The 25,677-nt window shown below is 34.5% G+C and overlaps 1 protein-coding gene across 25 annotated transcripts in view; it reads right to left on the bottom strand.

Annotated features, from left to right (window-relative positions):
* Positions 1 to 25,677, bottom strand: part of CEP170 (centrosomal protein 170) — a 95,020-nt gene that overhangs the window by 47,080 nt on the left and 22,263 nt on the right. For 17 of the 25 annotated variants that reach the window (XR_010471510.1, XM_065057856.1, XM_065057865.1 and 14 more), the window contains exons 3-9: positions 22,768 to 22,857; positions 17,027 to 17,108; positions 16,345 to 16,400; positions 16,072 to 16,234; positions 13,996 to 14,130; positions 5,983 to 6,459; positions 2,841 to 3,487 (exon numbers count right to left, since the gene is read on the bottom strand). Coding sequence is in view for 24 of the 25 variants with exons in the window: in XM_065057856.1 (XP_064913928.1) it covers positions 2,841 to 3,487; positions 5,983 to 6,459; positions 13,996 to 14,130; positions 16,072 to 16,234; positions 16,345 to 16,400; positions 17,027 to 17,108; positions 22,768 to 22,857 (1,650 nt within the window). In the remaining variant the exon portion in view is untranslated. Of the gene's footprint in view, positions 1 to 2,840; positions 3,488 to 5,982; positions 6,460 to 13,995; positions 14,131 to 16,071; positions 16,235 to 16,344; positions 16,404 to 17,026; positions 17,109 to 22,767; positions 22,858 to 25,677 lie in introns of all 25 variants that reach the window. The other 8 variants (XM_065057870.1, XM_065057864.1, XM_065057862.1 and 5 more) reach the window with 1 other exon arrangement.

The raw sequence follows: 25,677 nt of genomic DNA on the forward strand, positions 1-25,677 counted from the left end.
TGCTGTAGAGACAACACTTTTTTCTTAGAGATTGAAAGAGTAGCAGAGGAAGAAATGCATCTTTAGCAATCTAAATGAAATCACGATGTTGAATAAGCAGGATAGCATCCTTTTTCATTTTAAAATAATTTTACATAAGCATCTGCTTTCCTTCAGTAAAAGGCTACATTAAGCAAAAATGGTACTTTAGAAAGAAATAATATAGCTGAACATTAAGGTCTTCCCACCTTCTTAAAAAAAAAAAAATTGTTGTTGTTTTCATTTTTTCTGAGAATTTTAACTCAGATTTCCTGCATGCCTCTCTTCGACTCTCAACTCAAAGATGCATTATTCATCACACCTTGGTTCTTGTCAAGTTAATGCCACTCTTGCATTTGTGGTTTGCTCTTATGTTCCTTTCCAGAGAAAAGAATAGACTCTGCCTAAAGGAGTAAGGCTAAGGTTTCTCAAGTGAATCAGTCACACTGAGAGTAATCTTTGGATATGGTGCTCACTCTCACCCTTTCTTCTACTAAAACGGAAAACCCAGGAATATTTTAGTCCATAGGAAATTCTTCAGATAAACCAGACACAGATCTTAGCACCGTTCTAATGTAAATTGTTACTGACAAGACTGCATTATTCGTGCAAATATTTTAGAAAGTTATCCTTGCTATTTGTAGTGCATTTTCACCCCGATCCTAGCAAATGTGGTTCCTCAATGTCAGTTAATATTTTGACTCTACAGACACTCTTAAATGAGACTCAACCGAGCAGACATTGTAACTACTGAGAAAAAGGACTGATTTGCCAAAAAAGTAAGAGAGCTTATACTGCAATTATTCGTAAATTGTATACCAATAATTCCCTGAAATCCTCAATAAAGCAGCACATCAGTCAACCACCTAATTAAAGTCCTTGCCTTATTCTTCACTTACCCACCTACAGCAAAGTACCAGAATCCACAGAATTAGCACTTTAAAATAAGAGGGAAGCAAAGCTGAGCTCATTTGGTTTTGATTTCTTTTCTGGCTGCTTTTCTGCACTTCATAAAAATAATATCGTACTTCTTTTATATTACCAAATCAAGTAAGAACTGTGTAGCAGGACTCTTTGAATTGGTATAAAATATATTATTCATAATACTTCAGTACAGATACTAAATGAAAATGTACAGAAGACTTCAAAGAAAAAATATCTCTGCTTTACTTCCTAGTAAATCTTTAATTTCAAGTGGTGACACTTTTTAGGGTATTTATGATATCCAAAAGCTTTTTACACAATGCTAAGAATATTAACCAATACTTTATTCCCATCCCTAATGTTTACATTCATTTCCTGTCCCTGAATCTCTCCTGTAACACGAAAGATTTGTTTCAAACAAAAACCTGACTGTGGAAACCCTGAACGGATATTGAAGACCATAAATCATTTCAAATCTTATTCAACATTAGACTGTATTAACATTCTTATGAAGTACATAAATTGTCCATTTCCAAATATTATTATGTTTTCTCATTTCTAAAGAAACAGTGTTGCACAACTGTACTCGGCAAAAATGGGACCTACACATTTTCTGATGCGATTTAAACAAAGATTTATAACCTAACAATTAAAAGTAGATATTGTAGTTACTAAGGCTAAGTTATTATGTTCTTCAGCATTCACTTGCTTCTTTGGAATGCTTTCAGTTCTCAGGAGTTCTTTGAATACTGACTTGAAGAAGTCAAGAGTCTCCTTTTCAGAATCCCTAAGAGGTGAAACCATTATCTTTATGATTTTATTAAGGTAATTCTCTATTTTAAGCCCCCTCCCCAATGCTCCATAAACACCTTTTATAAAGCAAAACTTCTATAAAATCAAAACACTGAAGCCAGCTTGTCTTTCAAAAAATATTTGTCAACATTTAACCAAAAGTCATTCTATATGCATTAACGTATTTGTTCAGCTCTGAAAAACTTTTAGACTTTTAGACACACAAAATCAACCCTTAAATAACTGTATAACAAGTAAGCAATGAATGTCTTGTTAAAATGGCCCAAAAAAACTGCCTAGATTTGGATGCCAGCATTCTACCACAACAGACTATTTAGGAAAACACAATAATAACAGAAGAAAAATACTTTTCAAGAGTCAGTTAAGTCAAATGATTCAACATTACTTCTCCTACCCATATCTTCCTGTTGAATCCAAAGAAAGTGTTATTTGCAGTTACTTACCTGCAAATACGATTTGTATTGTTATTTATATCATTATCAAGAAGCAAAAGTTACTTGGTCTTAAGATTCCTAAGCCTAATGAAGCATGTACCTATACTCAAACTAAGAAAATGACATTCCTATGATAAAAACATCTTTGGAAAATGAAAGCATTCTTATATTTACTCTTTATAGTGGAAGCTGAAATTGAATATAGTGTTATTGAATATACTTTTCTGTAAGTACAAAAAACATTTACAATCTATTTTCTCTATGACAATTTGGATGGAACCAATTTATATACTGAAAACTACAGAGACTATACAATTTTAAGAACAGATGAGTATTTCCACAGGGACATAATAAATGCAAACCTAACAATGCTCAGAAAAATATCAGTTAATTTAATTCTGTTGTTTAATACTCTTACAGAACCTAAATATTTTGAAAATGTGTTAAAGCTACCGAACTAAAACCAGGTGTACCAACAGGAATAATTTTTATCCAAATGCCTGCTGCTGCTTTTATGACGTTCTATATTTCATCATTACAAAGTGGCTTAAAGACTTCTGTTATTGCAGCAGCGTTAACAAGTAGAATTGAAGTGGCAGACTGTTGCTCTGATACCACATACCACTTTAAGATCAGTATACGTTTTCTCACCTTGTCAATCATTTTACGGGCTTCCATTTCTTCAGAATTGGGATTTTCCAACTCAATAGTGTAAGTACCTTTGTCACTCTGGTCATCCTCATTGTCCTTTTCAGCAGCAGCAGCAAAATGTTGGCTTTTCAACTTTTTGTCCATCTCCTGGTTTGGGCTAGGCCTATGGCCAAGGCTTCCTGAACTCCTTAGCAATGCAGCTTGTAAGACAGGTAATGCAGCAGAGGGTTCTTCTGATTTTTGTTTTAAAAGTTTTGCATGAACACCATGTACTGCTCTGTGATGTGATGAGCTAGCCTGCACAGATGAAGGGACTGCTTTCTCTCCTGATGTAGGTTTCCCTCTTTCAGCTCGTGCGTGAGGTGTTGGAGATGGCGACTCTGGGCACAGAGCTCCTACGTTCTGAGAAAAAGAGTAAGAACGTCTCTTTCGAGGATGGTCTTCATCAAAGAACTCAATCATAAAGGCAGTCTGACTCAATCCAGCTTGCTCATCCTGCTTGTCTGTGGAATGGACTTTCTGGTGTGACTTTTTCAGCTCTGCATGATGATGCCTTAAATGTTCTTCAAGTGCTGCCCGCTTACTGTAATGCCGGTGTGCACCAGCATTTTCTGAATCGCTTTGTGTACCATCATCATGCTTATTCCCTATAAGCAAAGCAAAAGAATATATAGCAAAATGAAACAACAACAACAACAAAAAACAACAAACCATCCCAACACATAAAAAAGAAACTGGTAAACTAAGAAAGAAAGAATATCAACTTGGTTTTCTGTTCAGACTCTAAAACCTTTCAGTACCTGGCTTTCCAAATTTTGTACAGCTTCTGGTAACACATTCGATCTGCTCTGAGTCGAACAACAATACTTATCAGTGACTTAAAAAAGGCAGTATTTTACCAGCCGGACTATAGTATGTTTTCCACTTACACTAATTTTGTCACACAGACAGTTGATTACAAATGACTACAGAAACATTCTAGGCAGGGTTAAGAGGAAAAGGAAAAAACCCTACAATAGTCCTTTTGGTAGCTAAACATAACCACTGAGAGCCAAAATTCAGATTGCTGGATTCCTCACACATTTACAAAAGTTTATGATGAGGAATGTCCACTGAAAATTGAAATAAATTCCTTATTACTCTTTCCAAGAAGTACAATAAGTTTTTCCATCATTCATTCCTCTCAGCATCTGATGTATGCATGTCAAATGGTTATTATTAATTCAAAAAACTACTTCAAGAACTATGAATAAGCAACATATATATATAATAAATCATATGTACGCATATAAATATACTTGAACGATACCTGAAAATGCATGGAAGGCTGGATGCTCACACACAGTTAGTCACATTTAACTCAGAGCAACTTTGTGTACAATGAAAGTGTCTACACTCATAAGTTCTAGATCAGTTCCTGGGAATGAACAGTTTTACCTCCTTTTAAATCTTTTGGATAAAGTCTTACTCATGTACACGTGAAATTTATTTATTTATATTAATTCTGAAGAGGATAGTTTTTTTAAGGTTTTCCCACATACATAGTTAAGACACGCAGCTACTATTCAGTTAAATAGCGACCACATATTGGGAAAACTTACTTATCAGACTAAGAGCATTGAATACACACCTGACTTTCATTCCTGGTTGCTACTTATTTGTACAGTGCCTAAGAAAATTATGTGATGATTCATATATTTCCAAATAATAGCAATAAAATCAAAACCACAGTGAAAGTCATAAAACTTAATTTTAGCAGTGTTACTTCAGTACAGGACATTGTAAGAAAAGCTGAGGAGAAAAAAACAATTTTTTTTTTTTTTAATCAAACTTTCAAAGCAGCTAGACATATCCTCCACATTTATGATTTGAAAAAGTACAAGTAATAAGTGAGAATAAAAACAAATCACAGAATGTCACAAAATCTAGGTATTTATTATGGCCGGACAAGCCCCATAACTCTTCCAGATGAGAATTTATCAAACTTCGAGGAGTTTCTGCCAGGAGAAGGCTAAGGGCTTGTAAACAAAGCTCTTCCTATTTATCAAAGTGTAATATTTGAAAGAATGTTCATAAATATTATACAGTATATCATGAAGACCAAAGAATGCTCTGTGATATACTCTAGAACAAATATTATGCTGTTATCTTACTGCTAGCGCATGGATGCAATTCTTTAAAAAAGAAAAAAAAAAAAGCTTAATTTGGAAGAACCAGCCTTCAAAATCAGACTTTTGATCAGTAAGACAAAACACACCGTACCCAGTCCCAGCTGGTTTAAGAGCTAGACATGATAATGTTGCAGAATGAAGAAAAATGGGAACTGAAGAATTAACCTGATGAAATTAAAAACTGAAAACAAAAGAGACTTGAAAACGTTCTTCAGAAGTTTTCATTCTGAAAGTTTGAATGTCTTCATCCAAACATCAAAGCTACCTTCTTTTCTATTGTGCTAAGTGGGATCCAAAAAGAAAGTACACTTTTTGCACTTCACATTTGATTTAATTTTATTTGAAGTGTCACTGTCTGAAGTAAATGAACATGAATAATCACCTGGAACTCCATTCAACAGCAGCATTCTTAGAGTGTTCTGCGAGCTTAGTATAAAAATGGAAGCTCTTGGTCTATTTCAGATTCCTGACTCAAACGTGACTCCATCACACATGACTGATTTAAACAGAATAACTGTATGATATATATAATAAATTATTTTTTTAAAGTACATGAATATTCACAGGACATATGCCATTGGAAGAGTTGCTAAAGGCATAAATTGAATTCTACAAAGCAATTCAGCTTTTTAAAGTAATGGATGTGAAAAAGCGAAACATATAAAATTTAACTGGGGTTTAGGTTTTTTCCTCTTCCATGTCAAGATTGATATTTTAAATACCTGATGTTTCCAGCTGTACTAGAATATTTCCAATTGGTATACTTATTGTAAGATGATTCAGGATTTGGTTTTCTATCCTCTTTATAAGACTTAACACTGCAGTGAAATTTCCCAGCACAGATCCTTGTGAGCGTGTGGAGTATCTGTGATTTCAACTGAACTCCACAAGGACTCAGGGATCCAATCACTGGATGCTGCTGAGGAATCGTTGCTTTCAGAAATAAGCATAGCTGGAATTATTCACTTTACCTTTCAGTCTCTTCAAGTACACTGGAACGTCACTTTTAATACTTTTGGAATCCTCCTCTGTTGGTTCCCATATCATCCTAGGAGGATTGTTCTGTGCTAGCCAATCTGCTACTTTGCTCTCTGCAGCCATCATCACCGTTTGAAGTCCAGGTAGGTCCTGACCACTGGAGGAAGAAGGCTTTTTTGACTTGTGACGCTGTTCCGATGTGAATTTTGTCACGTGATCTTTGATTGTTACTTTTCCTGGAGTGTTGTCATCAAATTCAATGGTAAAGGAAGCATGACCTGCACCTGTTGCATGGGAGTTTTGGGTGTCTTTTGTTGGAATTTCATGAATAGGGCTCTCTGCTACCTGTGAAGGTTGCTGGAATTCTTTCGTAGGGATTTCAAAATAACTCGGCTCCCTACAGAAAGGATAAAGTTCTTCACTTGCAGCTGCAGATTGCTCCTCAGCTTGCTTGGCATCTGTGCTGCATCCTATTAAGAAAAATAAAAAATAGATTTCACAATACTTGGGAACTTCAGGTTCTTCACGAAGTTTCTGAACTCCTGTAAAGGCCACTTCAGTAATTTCTGGAATAAACAGTAAGATTGTGGAGAAGACTGAGTAACGTAGTTCTAGAAAATAATTCTGGAATTACATATAAAAAGTATTACTTAAGAGACAGCAGAAGCTTTAGCTGTGAGGAGTGTAAAGCAGCAAAAAGCTCACTTAGAATCTGCCAAAGGAAATTTGCATTCCAAAAATTTTTAGATGATGTAAAGGTCAAATGATTTATCAGTACATGAAAACCAGGTAAATCACATTAGAAAAATAGCTGAGATCATCATTATTGCTATTCCAATCTATCTGAAAAACATAAAATCAAGGTGCCTCCAAAACAAATACTGCTGATCTGGCTTTTATCTCCTGCAGCAGACAGCTGGTATAATTTTGTTTGGTAAAATTCTTTGGAAAAACAGTTTACATTTTAACACAAGACAAACATTAATTCTGGCTTGAAAAGTTGAGCACTGATAAGCTTTGGAAAGTGTTTTGGAAATCAAACACTTCATGTTTCTACAAAAGATAAAACCAAAGAATCTAGCTAAATCCTCCTGTCATCCACTCTTACTTCACTTGTTTCTGTAATTTGTTGATGAACAGAAAAAGTAACAATCGTTGGAAGCATGCAGAATGTTACCAAACCATGCTCTAAGTGGGTAAAGAAAGAAGATTTGGAAAAAGCATGGGGTAGCAATTGAAAGTCCTACAGTACAGCCTGAACAAAGGTTGAAGCTTCTTGTGGCTGCAACAAAGCTACCAATGTGCCTTTAAGAAAACAAACCTTTCAGTTGCATTTCATGAACTAGTAAGTTAGCCAAAATATCTGGTGTAGTGATGTGCTATAAGCAACAGATGCTTGAGATGCTAGCAACAATAGCAAGTTACATTCCAGAAAATGAATTCTGAATAGTTCCCATATGATTTATCATGAACCACATTAAGATGTTGAACAAATCATTTTAGGTTGTCAAGTAAAGGAGTGAGAATGCAGGTAATATATTTCTGGCACTAAAAATAGCCACACTATATCAGCTGAGACAGTTAACATTTGTGTATGACACTATTATTCAATAAGGTAGCAACAGAATCATTTATACTAGAGCCATGAGCTTAAGGGGTAAAGGATGCAGGATGGCATAACGCACCTATGCTTTTTGTCACAAACATGTGCTTCTTGGGAAGATTTAGGAAAAGGTTAAAAATCAAAAATTAAAAAGGATGGTATTTGATACAAAGAAACAGAACTAATTAAGAGACAGCATAGTAGCTGGAAAAGTTGAAGAAAGAATTATGTTACGGAGCGATAACAAAAACAGTATACATTCTTTATTACTGCCATGCTTGGATACCAATGGGATAAAATAACTCTGATGCAGGTAACACAGGTATTTTAATTTATGTTATCTAAAAGTAGCTGTTGCAAACACAAAACATGTTCAGAATTCAGACAGTTTTTATATTATGCTGCTGCATTTCAAGAATGCCCTAGCTAACGCTTTGCACTGCGCTGTCAGTTACTTCATGTCTGTGGGATAGTTTTCAGGCACTACAACAGCAACTCACCACCTCCCTCCCAAGGACATGGAATGCCTTTAGTCCCCTTCCCAAAAACACGTCAGCAGACAAGCAATATACTATGAATCTATTTTACTTATGCAAAGGTCATTAAAAAGCTTCTATGTTTAGGCAGAAAATGTACAGAAAGAAAAGTCACACTTCTCAGCTATTAGCTTTTAGGTATACTACCACATCTCTCCATTTGTTTCATCCAACTAACATTCTGGAATGCACCGAGCTCTAGTAGGATTGAATCTAGAGCCAACATCCTTGCTGTAAGCAACACTGTCATTGAACAGGAGAGTAATCCACTAGGAAGCCAATTCACATGTACCTTAATTTTTTCCCTATGGTTCCATTCAGAACTTCAAGCCTACACTTTCATGCATTTCCTGTAACCAAAAATTAAGCAAGACAGTGTTCAATGCTCCTTCAAAAGATAACTGGCTAATACAGTACGTTTTGAGAAATATTTCTACTTTTGGGCCAGGCAAAAGCAATCTACTGGCCACACAATATACTATATTTTTCAGTAAATATGAAATAGCTGGTTCATCGTAATCTTTTGAAAATTATAAGACTGCAGCCAAACTGCATCAGATATATTGTAGGCTTAAGATGTGGGGATCTACAATGCTGGCTTGTCAGCATTGATGGGCAACTTCATGAAAAAATTGCCCTGTGAAACTTGCTTGCACCAAATATAACATCTGAAATCAACAGTTTATATGATAATGATATGTCCACTATTTGATTCCAATATTTCTGATTAAACAGATGCTATAATTTGAATCTAAATTATGACAGAGTTTAATCAAAAGAAGTGAGAAACTGAAGTACAACTAAACTGTAAATTTTTCTAAACTAGAAGAATCCTTAGAAATTATATAACGAAAAACTATCTGAAGTACACGTTCATTTTGATTACTTAGAAGTCCCAGTTTCAGTCTGAAGTACTTGCATTTTTAGAAGAGTTGAATGCATCAGAATTGATTAGAATAAGGAATTGAAACAAATGAGGAGGAAAAAAATACATAAAGTCTGATGTGAAATTCCATTTGGAATTTTTCACCCGAATTCTAAATGCAAGTTCTTACAGCTTTCTAAATTTTACAAAGAGTGATCTAATGAGTAGCCTTACCTTTGAAATCCTATTTTAAAAATTCATCTGCCAAGATGAAGGAAATTATGTATCAGACTAAATACAGATAACTTCAAGAGACAATCATCAAGCAAACATTGAAGATAGTGGTCATCATGGCTCCATAATTTTTGAACAGAACAAGCAAAGTATCTGTACAGCAAATAAGGCAATTGTGTGGAATTGAAAGTATGTCTTGCAAAAATGAGGGGATAGATGGGTTGTGAACTGCAATCTCTCCAGGAACCGAAGAGACCTCTGAATTGGCAAGAATGAAAGGAAAAGGACAGAAAAAGAACCAGGGTATTGGTAAAGAGGGAGCTCTTGACTACGAAAGTTTAGAAGCCACAAGAAACAACTGTGCAACAGTTTCTACTACGCAAGACAGGAAGCACTACCACACAAGTGTAGTGAGACTATTAATGAAAATTAATCCAGGAGAAGCTAAGAGGGAAACTGTGTAATACTGGGGAAATCATAGGCCTAACCAAATGGAAATTGATGGAGATTCTTTACTAGAATAATCTCAGAGATGATCATCAGAAAGACAACATACACTATGTGACATTAGCAGAATTGATTGCACTGTCCAGGACGTTTTTTTTTTTTTTTAATCTGTTACACACATGAATACTCAGAATCTTAAAATTTTACTTCCCAGACTGGATAAGAAATGTCATAGGTATTCAACATGATCTATCAGATATGTAAAAAACTGCCTGTGTATATGAATACATTATCATCTGTAAAAAATAGGATGTATTTTGCACAGTCTACAGGTTTTTCAGATTTCCCCCCTCCTTAAAAATACAATTTAAAAATAAATCCTGTAAAATAAAATGATCTGCAATTTAAAAAGCACTTATTGAAAAAATGGCTGCAAACCTGGAGCAAAATATTTACTTGCAGAAGGTATAAGAAGCAGACAAATCATCATATTTACACGTCACTTCAAAATATTTTTTTATATCCAACTTTATGTTTGGTACTGTGCAATGATACGTTTAATGACCCAAAGTCAGTGCTTTCAAACATGTAACAGAATTCCTTTTTTTCCTTTCTCCTTCTCCCCATATTACTACTTTCCTACTGATATTTATGTGGTTTGGTTTTGTTTTGTTTATTTATAGATGACATATACTTTTAGTTTGTTATTTAAAGACAAGATTGTGAAAAATACATGTAAAGATTCACCTATTATTAAATCAGATGTTTGTCTTTTACTGTTGTCATAACCTGTCTTACAAAATAATATGAAATTGCTCTCTCTGATTAAAAATATAAAATAGTGTATAGAAATCCCCACTTCATAATAAATTATTTTACTGCATGCTTTAAAGGACTTCAAGTGAAAAAAATGCCAAACTTTTCCTGCATATATTCCAGGCCAAAACTCAGCAAAATTCTAGAAATTATTTCTAGGAACTTTAATGTTAATACCAGTGATTAAACATGTGTGTAATCTCCAAACATATTGATTATAGTGCAATTTCTAAAATAACAGCCTCCTTTCCCTTAAAATGTCACTGTTTCTTAAATGTAAGGAACATTTAATCTGATATATTGTTATACAATTAAAAATACTTCATGCTAAATGGAAAAAAAGATTTCACAGAATGTATTTCAAATTCATAAAGCCTGTCTAAAAATTTACATCCGTGTTTTCTTAGATTTCTGGTAAAGGCATTAATCACATAAAACTCTACAACTACTGCTGAGATCAGCAAAGAATGTAGTTTTTGCTTTTCCAGGAAGTGAGGGTGTTAACACATGGCAATAATAATAATTACACATCCAGTAAGCTTGGCAATAACATTTAAGTTTAACAGCTGCAGCACAGACAAAGTCACACCATCGGGGTATATGCAACTGTTCATTTTAACACAGACCAGTAGTAGATCTATGGATCATTAAATCAGAGCAACATGCATGTATGAAAAAAGCAGAAAGTTTTTTTTATTTTTAACGTGTTACAGAATATTCTGTTCTGTTTGCAAATAATTTCCATTAGTGAGTTTCTGTTATGATAGGACAGTAACATCGAAATAATCTTATTAACTTGAGATTGTAAAGACTAATTGTCTATAGTTGGCTTAGCAGAAACAAATCTATTTCAATCTCCTCATTAAACCTTGCTTCATCTGTTAGAATTCATGCCTTCTTTTCTGTTCAGCAAATAATCATGGAGCAGATTCTCCATAGGAGTAATTAGTTAAAATGATATCAGGCTTTATTGATTTGAGTTACTGAACAAAAGGTTTAAGAACTTACATATGCAACATTACCTGTAATGTACTTATTTTTAGACAGTTTATATTAACAAGCATGTTCCAAATGTTTTGTTTTGTTTGTTTGGTTTTTTTAAAATACTTAGTTCGATTTAGCCCATGAAAGAACAAATAACTGCATCAATCCTGACTGTTTTTTATTAAATTAAAGTTCATTTTTATTTAAAAAATATCTAAACATGACAGTCTTGTGAATTTTCCAACTTCCTTTCATTAAAGTGTTTCTTTTTATTGATTTCCAATCATTATATTCATCTATGTTATAAAACCAAAGTGCATGAAGAAAATACATACTAACTTGTTGAAAATTGCCATTATGTTTTCATGGAATGTAACTGTAGGCCAAAGGGGCCTAAAAAGCTTATGTCTTTATTTTATAATTGTATGAAAACATTCAGGACAATTTTTTGCACACTTCTACACAGACATTGTTAGCGTTCTGAGATTGAGGAAATGTGTCCATATAAGCAGATGTCAAATCTTATCTAGTCTGTCTTCTCAGGTTCTCTGCCAACACTACTAAAAACCATCTCCAACAGTCAAATAACAGACTAGTAAAACATACAACTAATGCCTACTCACAGATTAAGTGAGACAAATAAGTCAAGTCATGTGGTATTTTAGTTCCACATCCTCCCAAATTAAATTGTTTTGCAAAAATGTCAGGGTTGTTTATTTTTGTTTGTTGTTGTTGTGGTTTTACAGACTTCAGTATATCACTTTTTAATACTCCTATATTTAGTAAGGGCAAATAACATGCATGCTTTTTAAAATAAAACAATGTAGATAGATACACACAAGTATAAAAAGCTTGATGAATTAATACTTTTGTTATATTATTTTGTTACAGACATTGATATCTAAGCAATAGAAACAGATACTAGAGACTTTACCGTCCCAGTTTTATACACATGTACAAGATACAGAGTCATAGGTTTCATAAACAATAGTTAATACTGCCTGTCATCTGGAAAGTAAGGAGAATCATGCAGCTGGCAAGTATATCAATGGCAACGGTTGAAGATAGGGACTTAATTATTCAACTTGGTAACTAGTAACATGCGCGCTTTTCCTTTTTGTTGAGGAAAATTGAAGTGGAACAACATCTAACAGTCATTGTGGCATTATTATTGCCATTAGGAACAAAATTTGTACTTAGGAATGCTTAAAAGTGTTTGAAGAATACATTTCTAGACAAGATTTGAACTGTAGAGTTATACATTACTAATGCATGATATTAAATCTGTATTTTAAAAGCCTCCATATGAGCACAGAATAGCATACTGTATTCGTGTTACGTACGGTAGAGAACTTTTTCACCAAAAAAAAGACCAAATAAGAAAGCATTCTATAACTACTGCATTATCATGCTGTTCTTTTATATGTGACAAAGTTGTTTAAGTTGCACAAAAACTGACACTAATTCGAATGTTTTCACCTGGTTTCTTTCTACTAGTCCAAATCTTAAGGGACTTACTTCACTGTCTGAGTCACGACAACTTTGGACTAATATGAAAAAAGTGATTAAAGGCTATGACAAAAACTTGACTCCAAAGGCCCTGACTTCATTACACTGAAGTATTAGTTTAGTTTGATTTTTACATGTTTTCAAAGCTTACTCCAATTCCTGCAAAACGGGATTCACGATAAGCTAAGCAACTACAATCATAGGAAGAGAGAAATTGCCACCTCAGTTGAAGTACTCTAAAAAACTCCAAACTTAAAACTGTTGGGTCTTAAATGCATATCTAAACAGCTAAACAAATGTAGTTTAATTTTGTCCACATTTGCGTAAGTTTTAAGGTTATTCTCCTTATTAGAATAGCAGTCACTTTATTTGTATGCCTGATGATAGATTTAGCAGCCTAATTATAGACGCTGAGATTTAAGTTTGGCAATACACGCTGTGTCTAGAAAAGTGAACTAAAAAAAAAAAAAAAAATCTGTATTATGAGGAAATAAACATTACCAGTTTAGCTTTAAACTATGCAAATCTTTTCTGCAAGAACTATGAAATGTAATTCCCACTAATGCAGCATTATTGAATTACAGGAGAGTATGTTAGCATGTATCACCTAATATACTAGAAGTCAAATACAAAAATAATATAGCACCATTTATTTTTAGAAATTATTTTAATAAAATATCTCTATGCAATCTTTAATTTTGAGTATATAAAATGACGGATATGGATTAAACTTATAAACAAGACACACAGGTTCAGATAACATTATTTTCTATATTTACTGAAAATAAATTTTATTACATACTAGAAAACTGATATATTATATATGAAACTGGTCTCTGTAAATGCATAGCTTCTTACAGAATGGATTTTTAAACTAAATTTTAATAAGCTTTCATCTATGCAAACTGTCTATGAAACTTCCAAACATTAGTATCTGTTTAGTTCCCTAATTAAGAATGTATGTACTTCACTAAAGAGCACAAACCCCACAAAAATAAGATAACAGACTTACCTGAAGCCCCTGTCTCCTGTATTTTCTCTTCATGCTTGCTATCTGGCTTACAACCACTTTTCTCATCAGCTTCATCATCACCCCACCAGGCTGGCTGTCCATACAAAGGTGTCCCACGAGGCATGGCAGAAAGATCTGTAAAATCAGCCCGAAGCAGAGGAAATTAGTTTTCTGGTTAGTTGTGATATTTAGGTTAAAATGACATGAAGAGAGAGTCGTTCGCTTGGATCATTTCTCCTGGAAGCTGAAGTCAATAGGTTGCATGCGTTTGCCAAAATACAAAACAAACTTGGAGGCTGGATAACTGATCTGAGATCTAAATATAAAAGCTTACTAATGATCTGATCAAAACTTCTGGCACAAATGTTTATGCAAAGGCAGATCACATCTCTTATTGTTACCCTGATATATCTGTAAACATTATTTTCTGCTTTCAGTTCGAAGTCATCGGCATAGCAGAACATTCCTAAAAGCTGTCCATTGCTATTTCTGTGAGAAGACTCTCACTTTTACCCACATTGACCTTTCAATGAAATTTGAACTCCCTGCATGAAAAAACTGATCAAATTTTGCAATGTTGCCAAGGTTCCAAATTGCTGGTGGCTACTACAGAGTGCTGAAAGCTACCCTGTGTAAAACGTTAATGAGCACAAACATTTTTTATTTTTTTTTTTTAAGGCAATAGTTAAGTTACAGGACAATTAAAAATGCTACTTCTTATATAGGAATGCATACACATGATTAAACACAATTAAACAAAGTTTAAATAAAAAAAAAAAAAAAAAAATCACACTAATTAAGATTTCTGTCTTGATGATATATTGACCGGATTAATTTCGACCTGATCTCCTGGGAGAATACTTCAACCTACTGAGATTTAGTATCCTTTGGATGTCCTGAAGTCACTTTAAACAGTCTTTATATAAAAGAATACAATTTGTTCAAATCCAGTTTAACAGCTTGTCTGTTACTTTGCCTATAATGAATTTCAACATTTTTATTCAATGTTTTATTCACTGCCATTCCAAAGATGACATATAATTTCATAGCCATGCCTAAAGCTTCAATATGATTTAAAGATACTAGTTCTTTTAAACAGCATTACACTTTAATCAATACTGATTAGTTTTTAAAAACTTGATGGCTGATGCTTGTGAACACAGTAAACAGGTATGCACATATACAGGAACAGTGAGAAAAATCAATCCTCAAAAAGCTTTTGAGAGTTGCACACAAATATAAATCCCTATCACTAAGTTTGGCTGTTATTTTTGGAACAATAAAGAGAAAAATAGAAGATGAGGATAAAAAAATCCTCACTGTGCCACTTCATGAAAATTTAAGAGGATGAGAATGGTGAAATGCCATATTGAATAGGAACACTGAAGTACTGGATAGCCGTTATGTACCCTCAATAGGATGATAGACCAGCCAACAAACCAAATAGATTAATCAGTTATACCACAGAATCCTGCATGTGGGGAAGAGAACTCTCTGGAGTGTGTCTTCCAGAAGAACAGATTAAACCTATGGAAAACTGTACAGCCTTGACCTAAGGAGTCAGACATAGTCAGCTTCATACAAAGGAAGCAACAATACCTGCCTCCTCATTCTTCTGGTTATCTCCTGTAGTAACACGTAACACAGCAAGTTACTATAAGATAAACAATAAACTTTAGCAAACCTCACACTGAAGTTAAGATACCTACAGCAGAGCTACCGTGACACATTACACCAACATGAAAGATGGTGTAGAAACAAGACTGAAGTTACAGTTTCTACAAATTTTTAAACCACAATAGATCACTTAGGTTCTATCCTGGTTGCATCTAACAAGGAACATTAATATCGATACAACAAACAAAACCCCACCCGTTTAAAAAAAGGAAGAACAAAACAAATCAACAACAACAAAAGGTGAAAATGCCAACAATTCAATTCCAAAAGTTATTAATTACACGTAAAGTATGTTTAAAATTTCACATAGTTTTGACTATCTAATTTCACAAGTATCCCAGCAAGCAAATAAATATCCTTTCCTGGTTTGTGTGCTTGTACAGCAAAAATGAACCTTACCCATTGATTTCTCTTCAGATTTCAGTGCTTCTGTAGTTTTGTGGTGTACTTCAGCTGTGGAGTCTGCTACCTTGGACTCTGAGCTTTTGGAGCCAGCTTGCTTCAACCCTTCTGTCTCTGAAGATTTTTGGGATAACTGGAGTTGGCTTGTAAATTTTTCATGCTACATGAAATTACATAGAGGAAAAACACCATCAGAGACTGAAAAAAACCACCTATGTTACCAATAACTAAACAATGAGAGAAGAACATGTGGGAATTGTACGTTGTTACCTTAAGTGCTTCTTCGGGGACTCTCATCTCTCCCCTGACGACAGTAAAAAGATTAGTATGTAGGAAATGCTAAGGAAAATACTGGAAAGATTTCTCAATTCAGAAGAGGATTTTATAGAAAAACAACAGTTTTACAGCCTATTCTGCTACTGGAATGGTGATACTTCTACAAATATGTCACTGTTAGGACTAGTATGTACAATCATACTCAATGCAAATGTGAAATACAATTATTTACTATTTGCAAATAGAACACTGAATAGATACCTTAATGTTGTAATAATACAAGTTCTCTTTCTTTTTTCATTCAGTAGTTTGCCAAGTAATTACTTGTAACATTCTCTACTTGTATACAATCCCATCTGATAGAAATATTTGTGTCTTTACCTCCAAGAAAAGTAACGTTTCTTAGCAACACAAGTTACACATTAGGTTTTAAACAGTAATTGGAAGTTGAGGTTTCTTGCAGTTAGAAACAACAACATGTACTTTATCAATAGTTCTGACTAAGGTATAGTATTCTAAACCTCACCATTTTCTCAAATATAAGCATTTTTGTAGTAATGAAAGAAATAAATATTTCAAAGATGCTTCTCAAATAGCATGAGAACCCTTCATTTAACACAACCATACTTTTAGCAAGAGAAGTGTTTAATTGCATTGCGTGTTTTTGTGACAAGGATATCATATCCAAATCTCAGTTTATCTTCTAACTTCAGAGTGATGTATGTCTGTTCTGGAATCCTTACATCGTTCACAAATGTCTACAGAAATAAATAAGGACAGAAAGAGATACCATTCAAATTCCAAAATAATAAAATGAAAAATCACTCAAGTAATTTTACAATAAAGTTTTCAGCACCGCCAGTTTTCTACTGGCGATTCACTGGGGATTTAAACTGTAAGCTCAAATTGCCACCTGCTTCCCAAAATATTTCAAAAGAAAAGTTAAACATCAGCCGCTACCCAGGTTGCTGACATCACACTGGGTTTGAAAAGTCTCTTAAAAGTTTAATCTTGTAAGCTGTATTTACTGAATTGATGATTAATGTTCCCTTAAATTAGCACCTTTGTTCATTATTTTTCTTGTAGTTTCCTTTTTCAACCACAATTACATGTCAGAATTGATTTATCATCACAATTTTTACAGCATTTAACATTGGATATAAGAATTCTGAGGGAGCTTATAATTTCTAATGATTGTCAAAGGATTTAAAGGAAAAAGGGACCAAGTTAGTCCATCCAAATAACTCCAAATAGCAGTGATAAAGAATTCAATATATTGCAACTCTTGAAAGAGCAGGTACCACAACATTTGTAAGCAGAAATAACATTATTATACCAGTTAGCAGCAAAGCAGAGCAAATTCCATAGGCTTGACAATACCTTTAAAAAATTCCTTTACTGTTAATGATTGGAAACATAGTTGGAGAAATCAGACAAACATTTGGTGATTTGGGGAAGGATTTATGTACTTGAAAGCGTGTCAAATTTCCCCAGCCATATCAGTTGTCTGTTAAAGGCAGCATAGATTACAAATCACTCTAATTTCAAGGTCCAGATTAAACTTAACAGCAAAAAATAACAAGGTATTTGCAAAAACACGCAAGGATAAATTTCAAGAGAGCCTAAGATACATACAATGCCTAATTTCAGAGGCAGCAAGGAGAAGAATGATACATGTTCAAGTCAAAATGGATCTCAAAGATCTAATTTGGAGTAGCTGGAAAACAATGTAATCTCTGGGGGGAAAAGAAACAAACTAAACAGAAACAGGGCTTGAAGTTAGATCATTCAAGTCCTCAAGAAAATTCTAGAATGTCACCTACATAAAATTCAAAGGTAGTCATAAGCCCTTCTAAGAACTGGGAAACAACAACAAAAGTTTATTCCTTCATTGAAACAAATCTGCATCTTAAGGACTGATTTACAGTCTCAGGAAGGTAGGCTGTCAGCGTCAAGTAAACTGCCCAGGTTACTATTATCGGCAAGACTTGAAGGTGCACGTGGTGACTTCAGATACAGGAAACCAAGGATGCTAACATGCTAAGGTAGAAGTGAGCATCAGACACTGGGACTGTTTTTCTCACAACTTGCTCTTTTGCGGTCAGAGGGGATGCTTAAACCTTCAGGTAGAGACCTCTCCTAGAAACTGGCACCTCCCAGTGACAGCTCTCAAATTGACCCTTCTACTCAGCCTGAGTCATGCCACTGATCTTAGAACTCTCCGAATTAGGCTCAATCTATAACCGTGAAAATGAATTGTTTCCTAAGTTGAATTTTTTCACTTCAGAGAAAACCTATATTGTGTCAGTATCTTCTGAATTCATCCAGTGGAAAGAGAAATACAGAAAGGTGAAAACATGCTTTGTCCAGCAGAATAGAGTTTTAAGCTCTCAAGTACAAAAACTAGAGCTCAGGCTACAAAGACAAAAGAAAAGAGTAAATTTAACTCCACCTAAAATTTAAGACCTTTCCAGAGTCACACATCCCTGTAGAATCTTTCTACAGTGTGAGCCGACAAAAGACCTCTGCACAGCATCCTGCCTTAAACTATTCCTCAAGGCTCAATTCAAGTCTGCATTAAGAAACTGCAACTTACACTCTTCCCCTACATCCTCCTCTGTTTCTTTTTGAAATCTTCCCTCTCCTTTTACCAGAAAAGAATGTAAAATCTGGACTTATAAGAATGTAGCATCTTCTTTGTAAGAAATAAGAATAATCAGCTACATGCGAAAAGTCTCTGTTCCTTGGTATAACCTCCTTCATCTTCCCTTAAAATAAAAAAATGGAGCCTCCAATTTAGGGCAAATTCAAGGCAAATAAAATATTTATAAATTGGCTGGTTTGAGATCGTTACATTATTTTATGTATTATTTATCAGTTGCATATGTTCCCATACCTTAACAAATTTACAGTTTCTTGCTCATTTTAACTTTTCATAACAGCTACATGTTAATGCTACAGATAGATTAAATATCCAGAGTGCCTTTTGGAAACACATTTCCTGTTCGTTCATGCCAGAATATAGCAACCCCACAGGATCATCCTACTTCAAACTTAAGGATTCTACAACAACATGTACATGTTTCTACGGAATGCAGTAGCTGAAATCTGTGCACACACAAAAAACCCGCAACTTGAAAGTAAGCCAAGAAACTGAATCTTTAAATGCTTGTTTTCCTCATCTAAGTCTAATATCAGATTAAGTCTGGAAAGACAGAAAAAATTTTCTTCCATGATACAGTAAAATGATCTTCTACTTTATTCTCTTGTTTTAAATGAAAAAAATCATTATTTCATTATTTTAAAAATTGTTTACCTACTTCATAGAAAATATCTTCAATGAAAAATAAGAATTAAAGCTGCAATTATTGACTGGTTTGTAAGCATGAAACTGTGAGTGGTGTTTAATGCATATTTATTTCACTTCAACATTGTGAGAGTCCAGAGCAAAAACCTGTAAGAACAATATCCTCAAGGCAGCTTGAATTTTAGTGAACCATCAAAATTTAGGCTGCCTTGTGGACATGTATGTATATGTGAACATATGCATTTTTCCTCCCAGGTCAGAGTTCTGAAATTAATGTGCATGCAGTATAAATGCAGAAAGATCTGAAGGCAGTGGATGCAGTCTACAGATGTCCTAATGACTGAACTGATAACATACAACAACCAAGCTCCAGTTGCTTTGCTACTGGAGTTTTAAAATCCGATCACAGGCTTTGGGATGCAAGACAAAGCTAGCTCAAACTAGCTAGTTACTATATAAATAAGGAATCTTTTTCTCCCTTTAAATCAATCAATACATAGTATTCCCCCTTTAAATCACTCCATATTTTATATACACACATGATTTCTAAAGCTCTATTTTTCAAATACTGAGAGTCAGCTCTCTTCAAGCCTTTACAAAGTTTGCTGAGCATTTTGCAATCCAGTCCTAAAACATTAGCATGAAAGGACTTCACTACCCTTGAGAAGAATGCTACTCAACAGGGCCACGGATGCTTCATAATTTTTCTGGCATGTTTTTGAGGTCACAACTCAAAGGAGAAAATAGAGTTGAATTCTGTTGATAGTGGTGAAATAATAGACTATATCTTAGCAATTGCACACATTTTTGTCAGAAAAGAGAAATTCCTTAATCTTTTTGTATTAAATAAAAGATAAGCAGGAATGACCAGGAGGAGTCATGACGGATTACTGGAAATAAAACTTAACATAATGTAAATTAAATTTTGCTTTATTTTCAAATCTAGATGTATGAAGTTCATCCAGGACGAAGACTGCTGTAACCTTTTCACTGAATTGAGTGTGAATCAACCATACAGATAAGAATATCCAGGCATTAGGGCATCAGATGCAATTACAGTTCATCCGGTGAAAACATTTGGGACTCACAAAACTCAAAATAAAACCCTAGGTATTAGTAGGAGCCATCTCCCCTTAAGCTCTGTATTATCTTGAGTGGTTTAAGTGCATCACACCAGAAATGGAGGACTCCTGTATGTTAATAAAAGTATCTGTTTTCCAAAGAAATTGACCTGACTGGGGAGACCCAACCTAAGTATTGTCTCTTGATGAAGCAAGTAAAATAGGAACAGGTAGAAGCTAATGAAGCACTGAAAGAGGGACTTGGCTGCTAGGGAGGTGATGTTCTCAGTGGAAATAGTAGCTAGACTAAAATAGTTATTGCCTAGTTAGTAGTTCATGGCATGGTACAGAGGCATTGCATATATTGTTCTGCCCAACAATTAAGAATTGTAACAATTTTACATAGAATTTGTGACAAGTATTACAAAATTACGTGTTTCCTCTTTTGACATGAAACCAGGTAGGTGCAGTTATGTAAGAAAAGCGCAGCTGGAAAGACAGTAAGGGAAGCACTGAGAAGGCAAAGAGCAAGGACTGAACTCCTAAGACTTAATATTCCCTGTCCCAAAACTGTGGGAAGAAAGAGTTCCTTTGATGTCTCTGAGTAAACAACTGTAAAAGCAACTGACAACTCAAACCTGAGAATGAATCAGAACAAGTAAAGCAAACAACTAGAAGTTCTTTATGAGAGGCAAAGAAATGAGTCAAATGAAGGCCTTTAAACATATATCCTTACTAAATTCAAGTTTTGTGACAGGTATATGAAAATCTGAAGGTATGCCTATGGATTACAGGAGTAACATAGAATTAGGGAATAAAATCAAATGGCTCAGCCAAAAATTACTATGTGCTGAATTCATTTTTGATCACTGTCCTTAAATATTTAAGGAGCAAAGTTCTTATATGTCTACAACTGTTCAAATGATATAACCCTTCAGGTTAGACTGGTTTTATATGGAGTTGAGACTCTTGACTCTTTGGAAGGCTTAGTTACCTTAAAGTACAGAAAAGCTAACAGAGACTAACAGGCTTCTTATTTTGAAATGTACTTCAAGATCAAACACCAAAATCTAAATCAATGCTAACAGGCAGTAGCTTGATATTTCTTCTTCATCTTCTACTTTTTTAAACATCTGACAAGCTATTCTCTGCCAGTAGCTTTCTAAATACTAATTCAAATGAACACACATGAACTCATGATTTTATTCTGTACATATTCATGACATCGCCAAACATTTAAAGTTATATAAAATAACAACCATAACTAGTGTGTATAAACAGCTCACAAACAAGTATCTAAAAAACTACAAAAATATGGCAAAATTACTAAGATTTTAATAACATATTATAATATTCAAAACATTTATAAAAGGTGAAGCTCACCTAGAATATTCTACATGCAATTCTTAGAAAAGTCTTAAAATGTAAAATGTCATATGAAACTTTATTTTGGTCATAACTAGGTATTTTTCATACATTAGTATATAATTTCCTGACACATATTATACATGGACACTTTGACAAAAAGGATACTGAAAAACTAAATGTAAATCTAGAATTAGTTAAATATGTCTACATACAACACATTTATTGCATACTTTTTTCCACAAATAAAGTACGATTTAACATTCTTTTCTGTATGAAAAAGTAGAAAAGAGAAATAGCACGTGAAATGAAAAAATCCATTTCTTAACCAGATACTGAGAGATTGAAATATCCTTTTTTCTTTTTTACAATATAATCAAGATTTTTTTTCCCCCTCCACTTCTGAAAAACAGAAGAGTAACACATTCCTTTCTATTCTTTTGAGTTTTTTCCTGCTGCCAAGGCTAATTTAGTAATGGTATTTACTGCAGTCCCTTAAATAAAGTGCAGTGGAAAACACCCACGAAAACTATATTTTCCTTTTGAATGTTCTCCCATTTTCAATCTTGCATTAAAAAGTCATTAATGTACACTTGTTCAGTGTAAGCTCTCTTTGCTCAAAAAAAAACCCAAACAAACACACAAAAGACTATGGGGAGCTACCTATTTCTGACGTTAACTTACCCCATTCAAGCTGCCCAAATCCTTCACCAAGTGTTCATCTGTAGAGGCATCATAATTAAGTACAGCATGTTGCTTGTCCACACTTCGTGACTAAAACATAAAAAAAAATATATAAAATAATGTATTTAAAAAACAGATCGAGAGAGCATTAATGGCAACTTCTTCAACTAGCAGGATTATTTTCTTTCTATATGGCACATTTATTGAAATTATATTTAAAAATTAGTCCCACATATGAAAAAATTCAATCCCAACCCTGGTGTCAGGTGCCCATAGCAGAATCCTAAATTAAATACAGAAAAATTATTCTCTTAATGTTTCCCCAAATGTGATTATAAGTCAGATCCAGCCACATCTTATCCAAAGATTTTTTTTCAGTTCACCATAGCATCACTGATGTTTAATCTAACATCATCAGCTCATCAGCTTCACCTTTATTTCTCTCTCTCTCTCCCCTTAACTACATGCATCATCAATCAAAACATGAATATGATTCTGTGATATTGTTGTTGTCTCTGAAACACTCCATTTCCTGTCATGGTTCAAAACATCTTCCATTATGTTGCCTGGAATACTCATCATAGTATACAAGCATTCAAATTGTTTCTCCTTGATCTTAGTTGCCTAAACAAATTAGCTCTCGTCTCTTCACAAAACAAGCAGTTCCTGAATTACTAATCCCACTTTAGCATTTATTTAGTTCATTCTTTAGTGTGCACCCAAATGTCAACCCATAGTAACAAGGATTGTTCCTCCTCTATTTCCTCTAAGAAGACCACTTCCCTAACAGCTAAGTCCCTCTTTTAGCACTTGCCCACGGCCAAGTCTTTGCAGCCTGAGGTGCTGACTTCAAGCGAGGAAGAGGTGGGGCTGGATGTATGTCTCCTTCACATGTGCATGTGGTCAGCACCTCAACATCTAGAAGAGTTCCCACAGCTTATCTTCCACACTTCATCTCAGTCTGTTTGCTGGCAATTCTGATACTGTAGTGTTCTGACATGATTGTATACCAGCAAATTTCTTCCAATGGCATTCTTTCCAGTTTCAGCTTCACGTCTTTTATCCTTGCTACTCAACTCATTATTCAGGACTATATAGCACTGAAAATGGTAAATTTCTGCCTGAGACTTCTGTGCTTATTGCCATGCCAGCAGCTGCAGCCCATGAGTTCTAGGAGTCCCAGGTTATCAATGTGCAAGCCAGTTCAAGGCATCAGACCACGCAACCATGACTCCGAACGAAAGACTTTCTCTTTTTGGAATCCTATGCTTATCATTTCATTTCTTCTTGATTTCTTGAGGCTTGCCAATATTTTCCTTCCTTCTTTTCAATTTACTTCCTTATTCTTCAATTCCATGCCATCTTCTGACTGCTTTGCTTTCTCAAGGAAGATAAATCAGTCATCTTCTGCTAATACTTACTACATTATTTTTAGACTTTTCATTTGAGCCAACTTGCTCTGCAGTCTTGAGGTGTATAGAAATGGGATCAGGATATAAAAGGAGAGGGGAGAATTAAGGGACTGACAAATGAACAAGGTCCATACCAACACAAGCTGCATTAGTACACTGTATCAGTTACGTGTTCTTAATAGTAGACAAAGATATACCAGTACAGTTCATTTTCTACTTAGTTACCTTTCTTCAAGTGAAAACAAGCTATCTCAGTAAAATCAATTTCACTGACGTAGGTGTTCTGCTGAGCCTACAATGTCAAGCAGAGATTACACTTTTCCATACTCAAGTGCCACAGCAATGCAAGCAGAAGAGTAACTCTATCTTTAACTAGGTTATGGGAAAAAAATCTGAACTTCTTTCAATTATTATTCAAATACAAATTTTATTAGCAATTATTTTATTATCTTTATGTATTACTTCCTATCAAAAGTAAGTTAAAATGGAAATGACCCAAAAGATCCTTAAATCTTCATGATATTTTCTCACATCTTCTGAAATGGTAAGTATGATTACTCAAGTCTGTGACTTTTACAAACACCTGAAATTCTACAGAATGTTACTGTTGTCCTCAGGCCCAGATTCTTGCATATAACTGGACAGATTTTCATTCATTGCAGGCCATCTTTACATTTGCAAAGCTTGTGCAATCTTTCAAATGCCGTTTTTCTTTCTGATTTGTTATTGTAGCCTTCCATTCAAATTTAAGTACTACCCAAATTACTTTTTATAGGACTGTGGTGCCCTGGCTGGCAGCAAAGCACCACACAATTGCTCACTCACTCCCCCCTGCCCCAGTGAGACGCAGAGGAGAGCAGGAAGACCAAAAGAAAGAAACCTCACGCATTGAGTTAAAGATAGTTTACGAAGCTAATGAAAGAGGAAGAAGAAAGAAGAAATAAAACAAATCAAGTGATGCAAAGGCAGTCACTCACCACCTCCAACAAGCAGACCAATGTGTAATCAGTCTTTGAGCAGTGTTTACCTTCCTCAAAGACCCCCTCTCAATTTTTGTTGCTGAGCATGACATTATATGGCAGAGAATATCCCTTTGGTCATTTTGGGTAAGCTGTCCTGGTTACATTCCTTCTCAGCTTCTTGTGCACCCCCAATATAGTCACACCTGTGTAGGAGGAGCTGTTTTGGATTTGGTCACAAATCCAAAACATGGTACTGTAAGGGCTTCTATGAAGAAAATTAAGTCCATCCCAGCTAGACCCAGTACAAAGATTTACATATGACTGCAGAAATAACAAAAATCACATAATAACTGTGCTAACAGCTGTATGAATATAGGGAGACTCCATCCTCAGTTAAAATTAATTTGTAACTAGTATTATTTTAGACAGAGACTCTTCAATCCAACTCAGACCACCAAGAAAATGTTCAGAATGCAGAAAGTAAGAGTATTCTTCTGTGGAAATAATGTTGATATTATGAAAAACTGGGAATTTTT

The sequence above is a fragment of the Columba livia genome, chromosome 3 (assembly GCF_036013475.1).
Source record: "Columba livia isolate bColLiv1 breed racing homer chromosome 3, bColLiv1.pat.W.v2, whole genome shotgun sequence".
NCBI classification, from domain to species: domain Eukaryota; kingdom Metazoa; phylum Chordata; class Aves; order Columbiformes; family Columbidae; genus Columba; species Columba livia.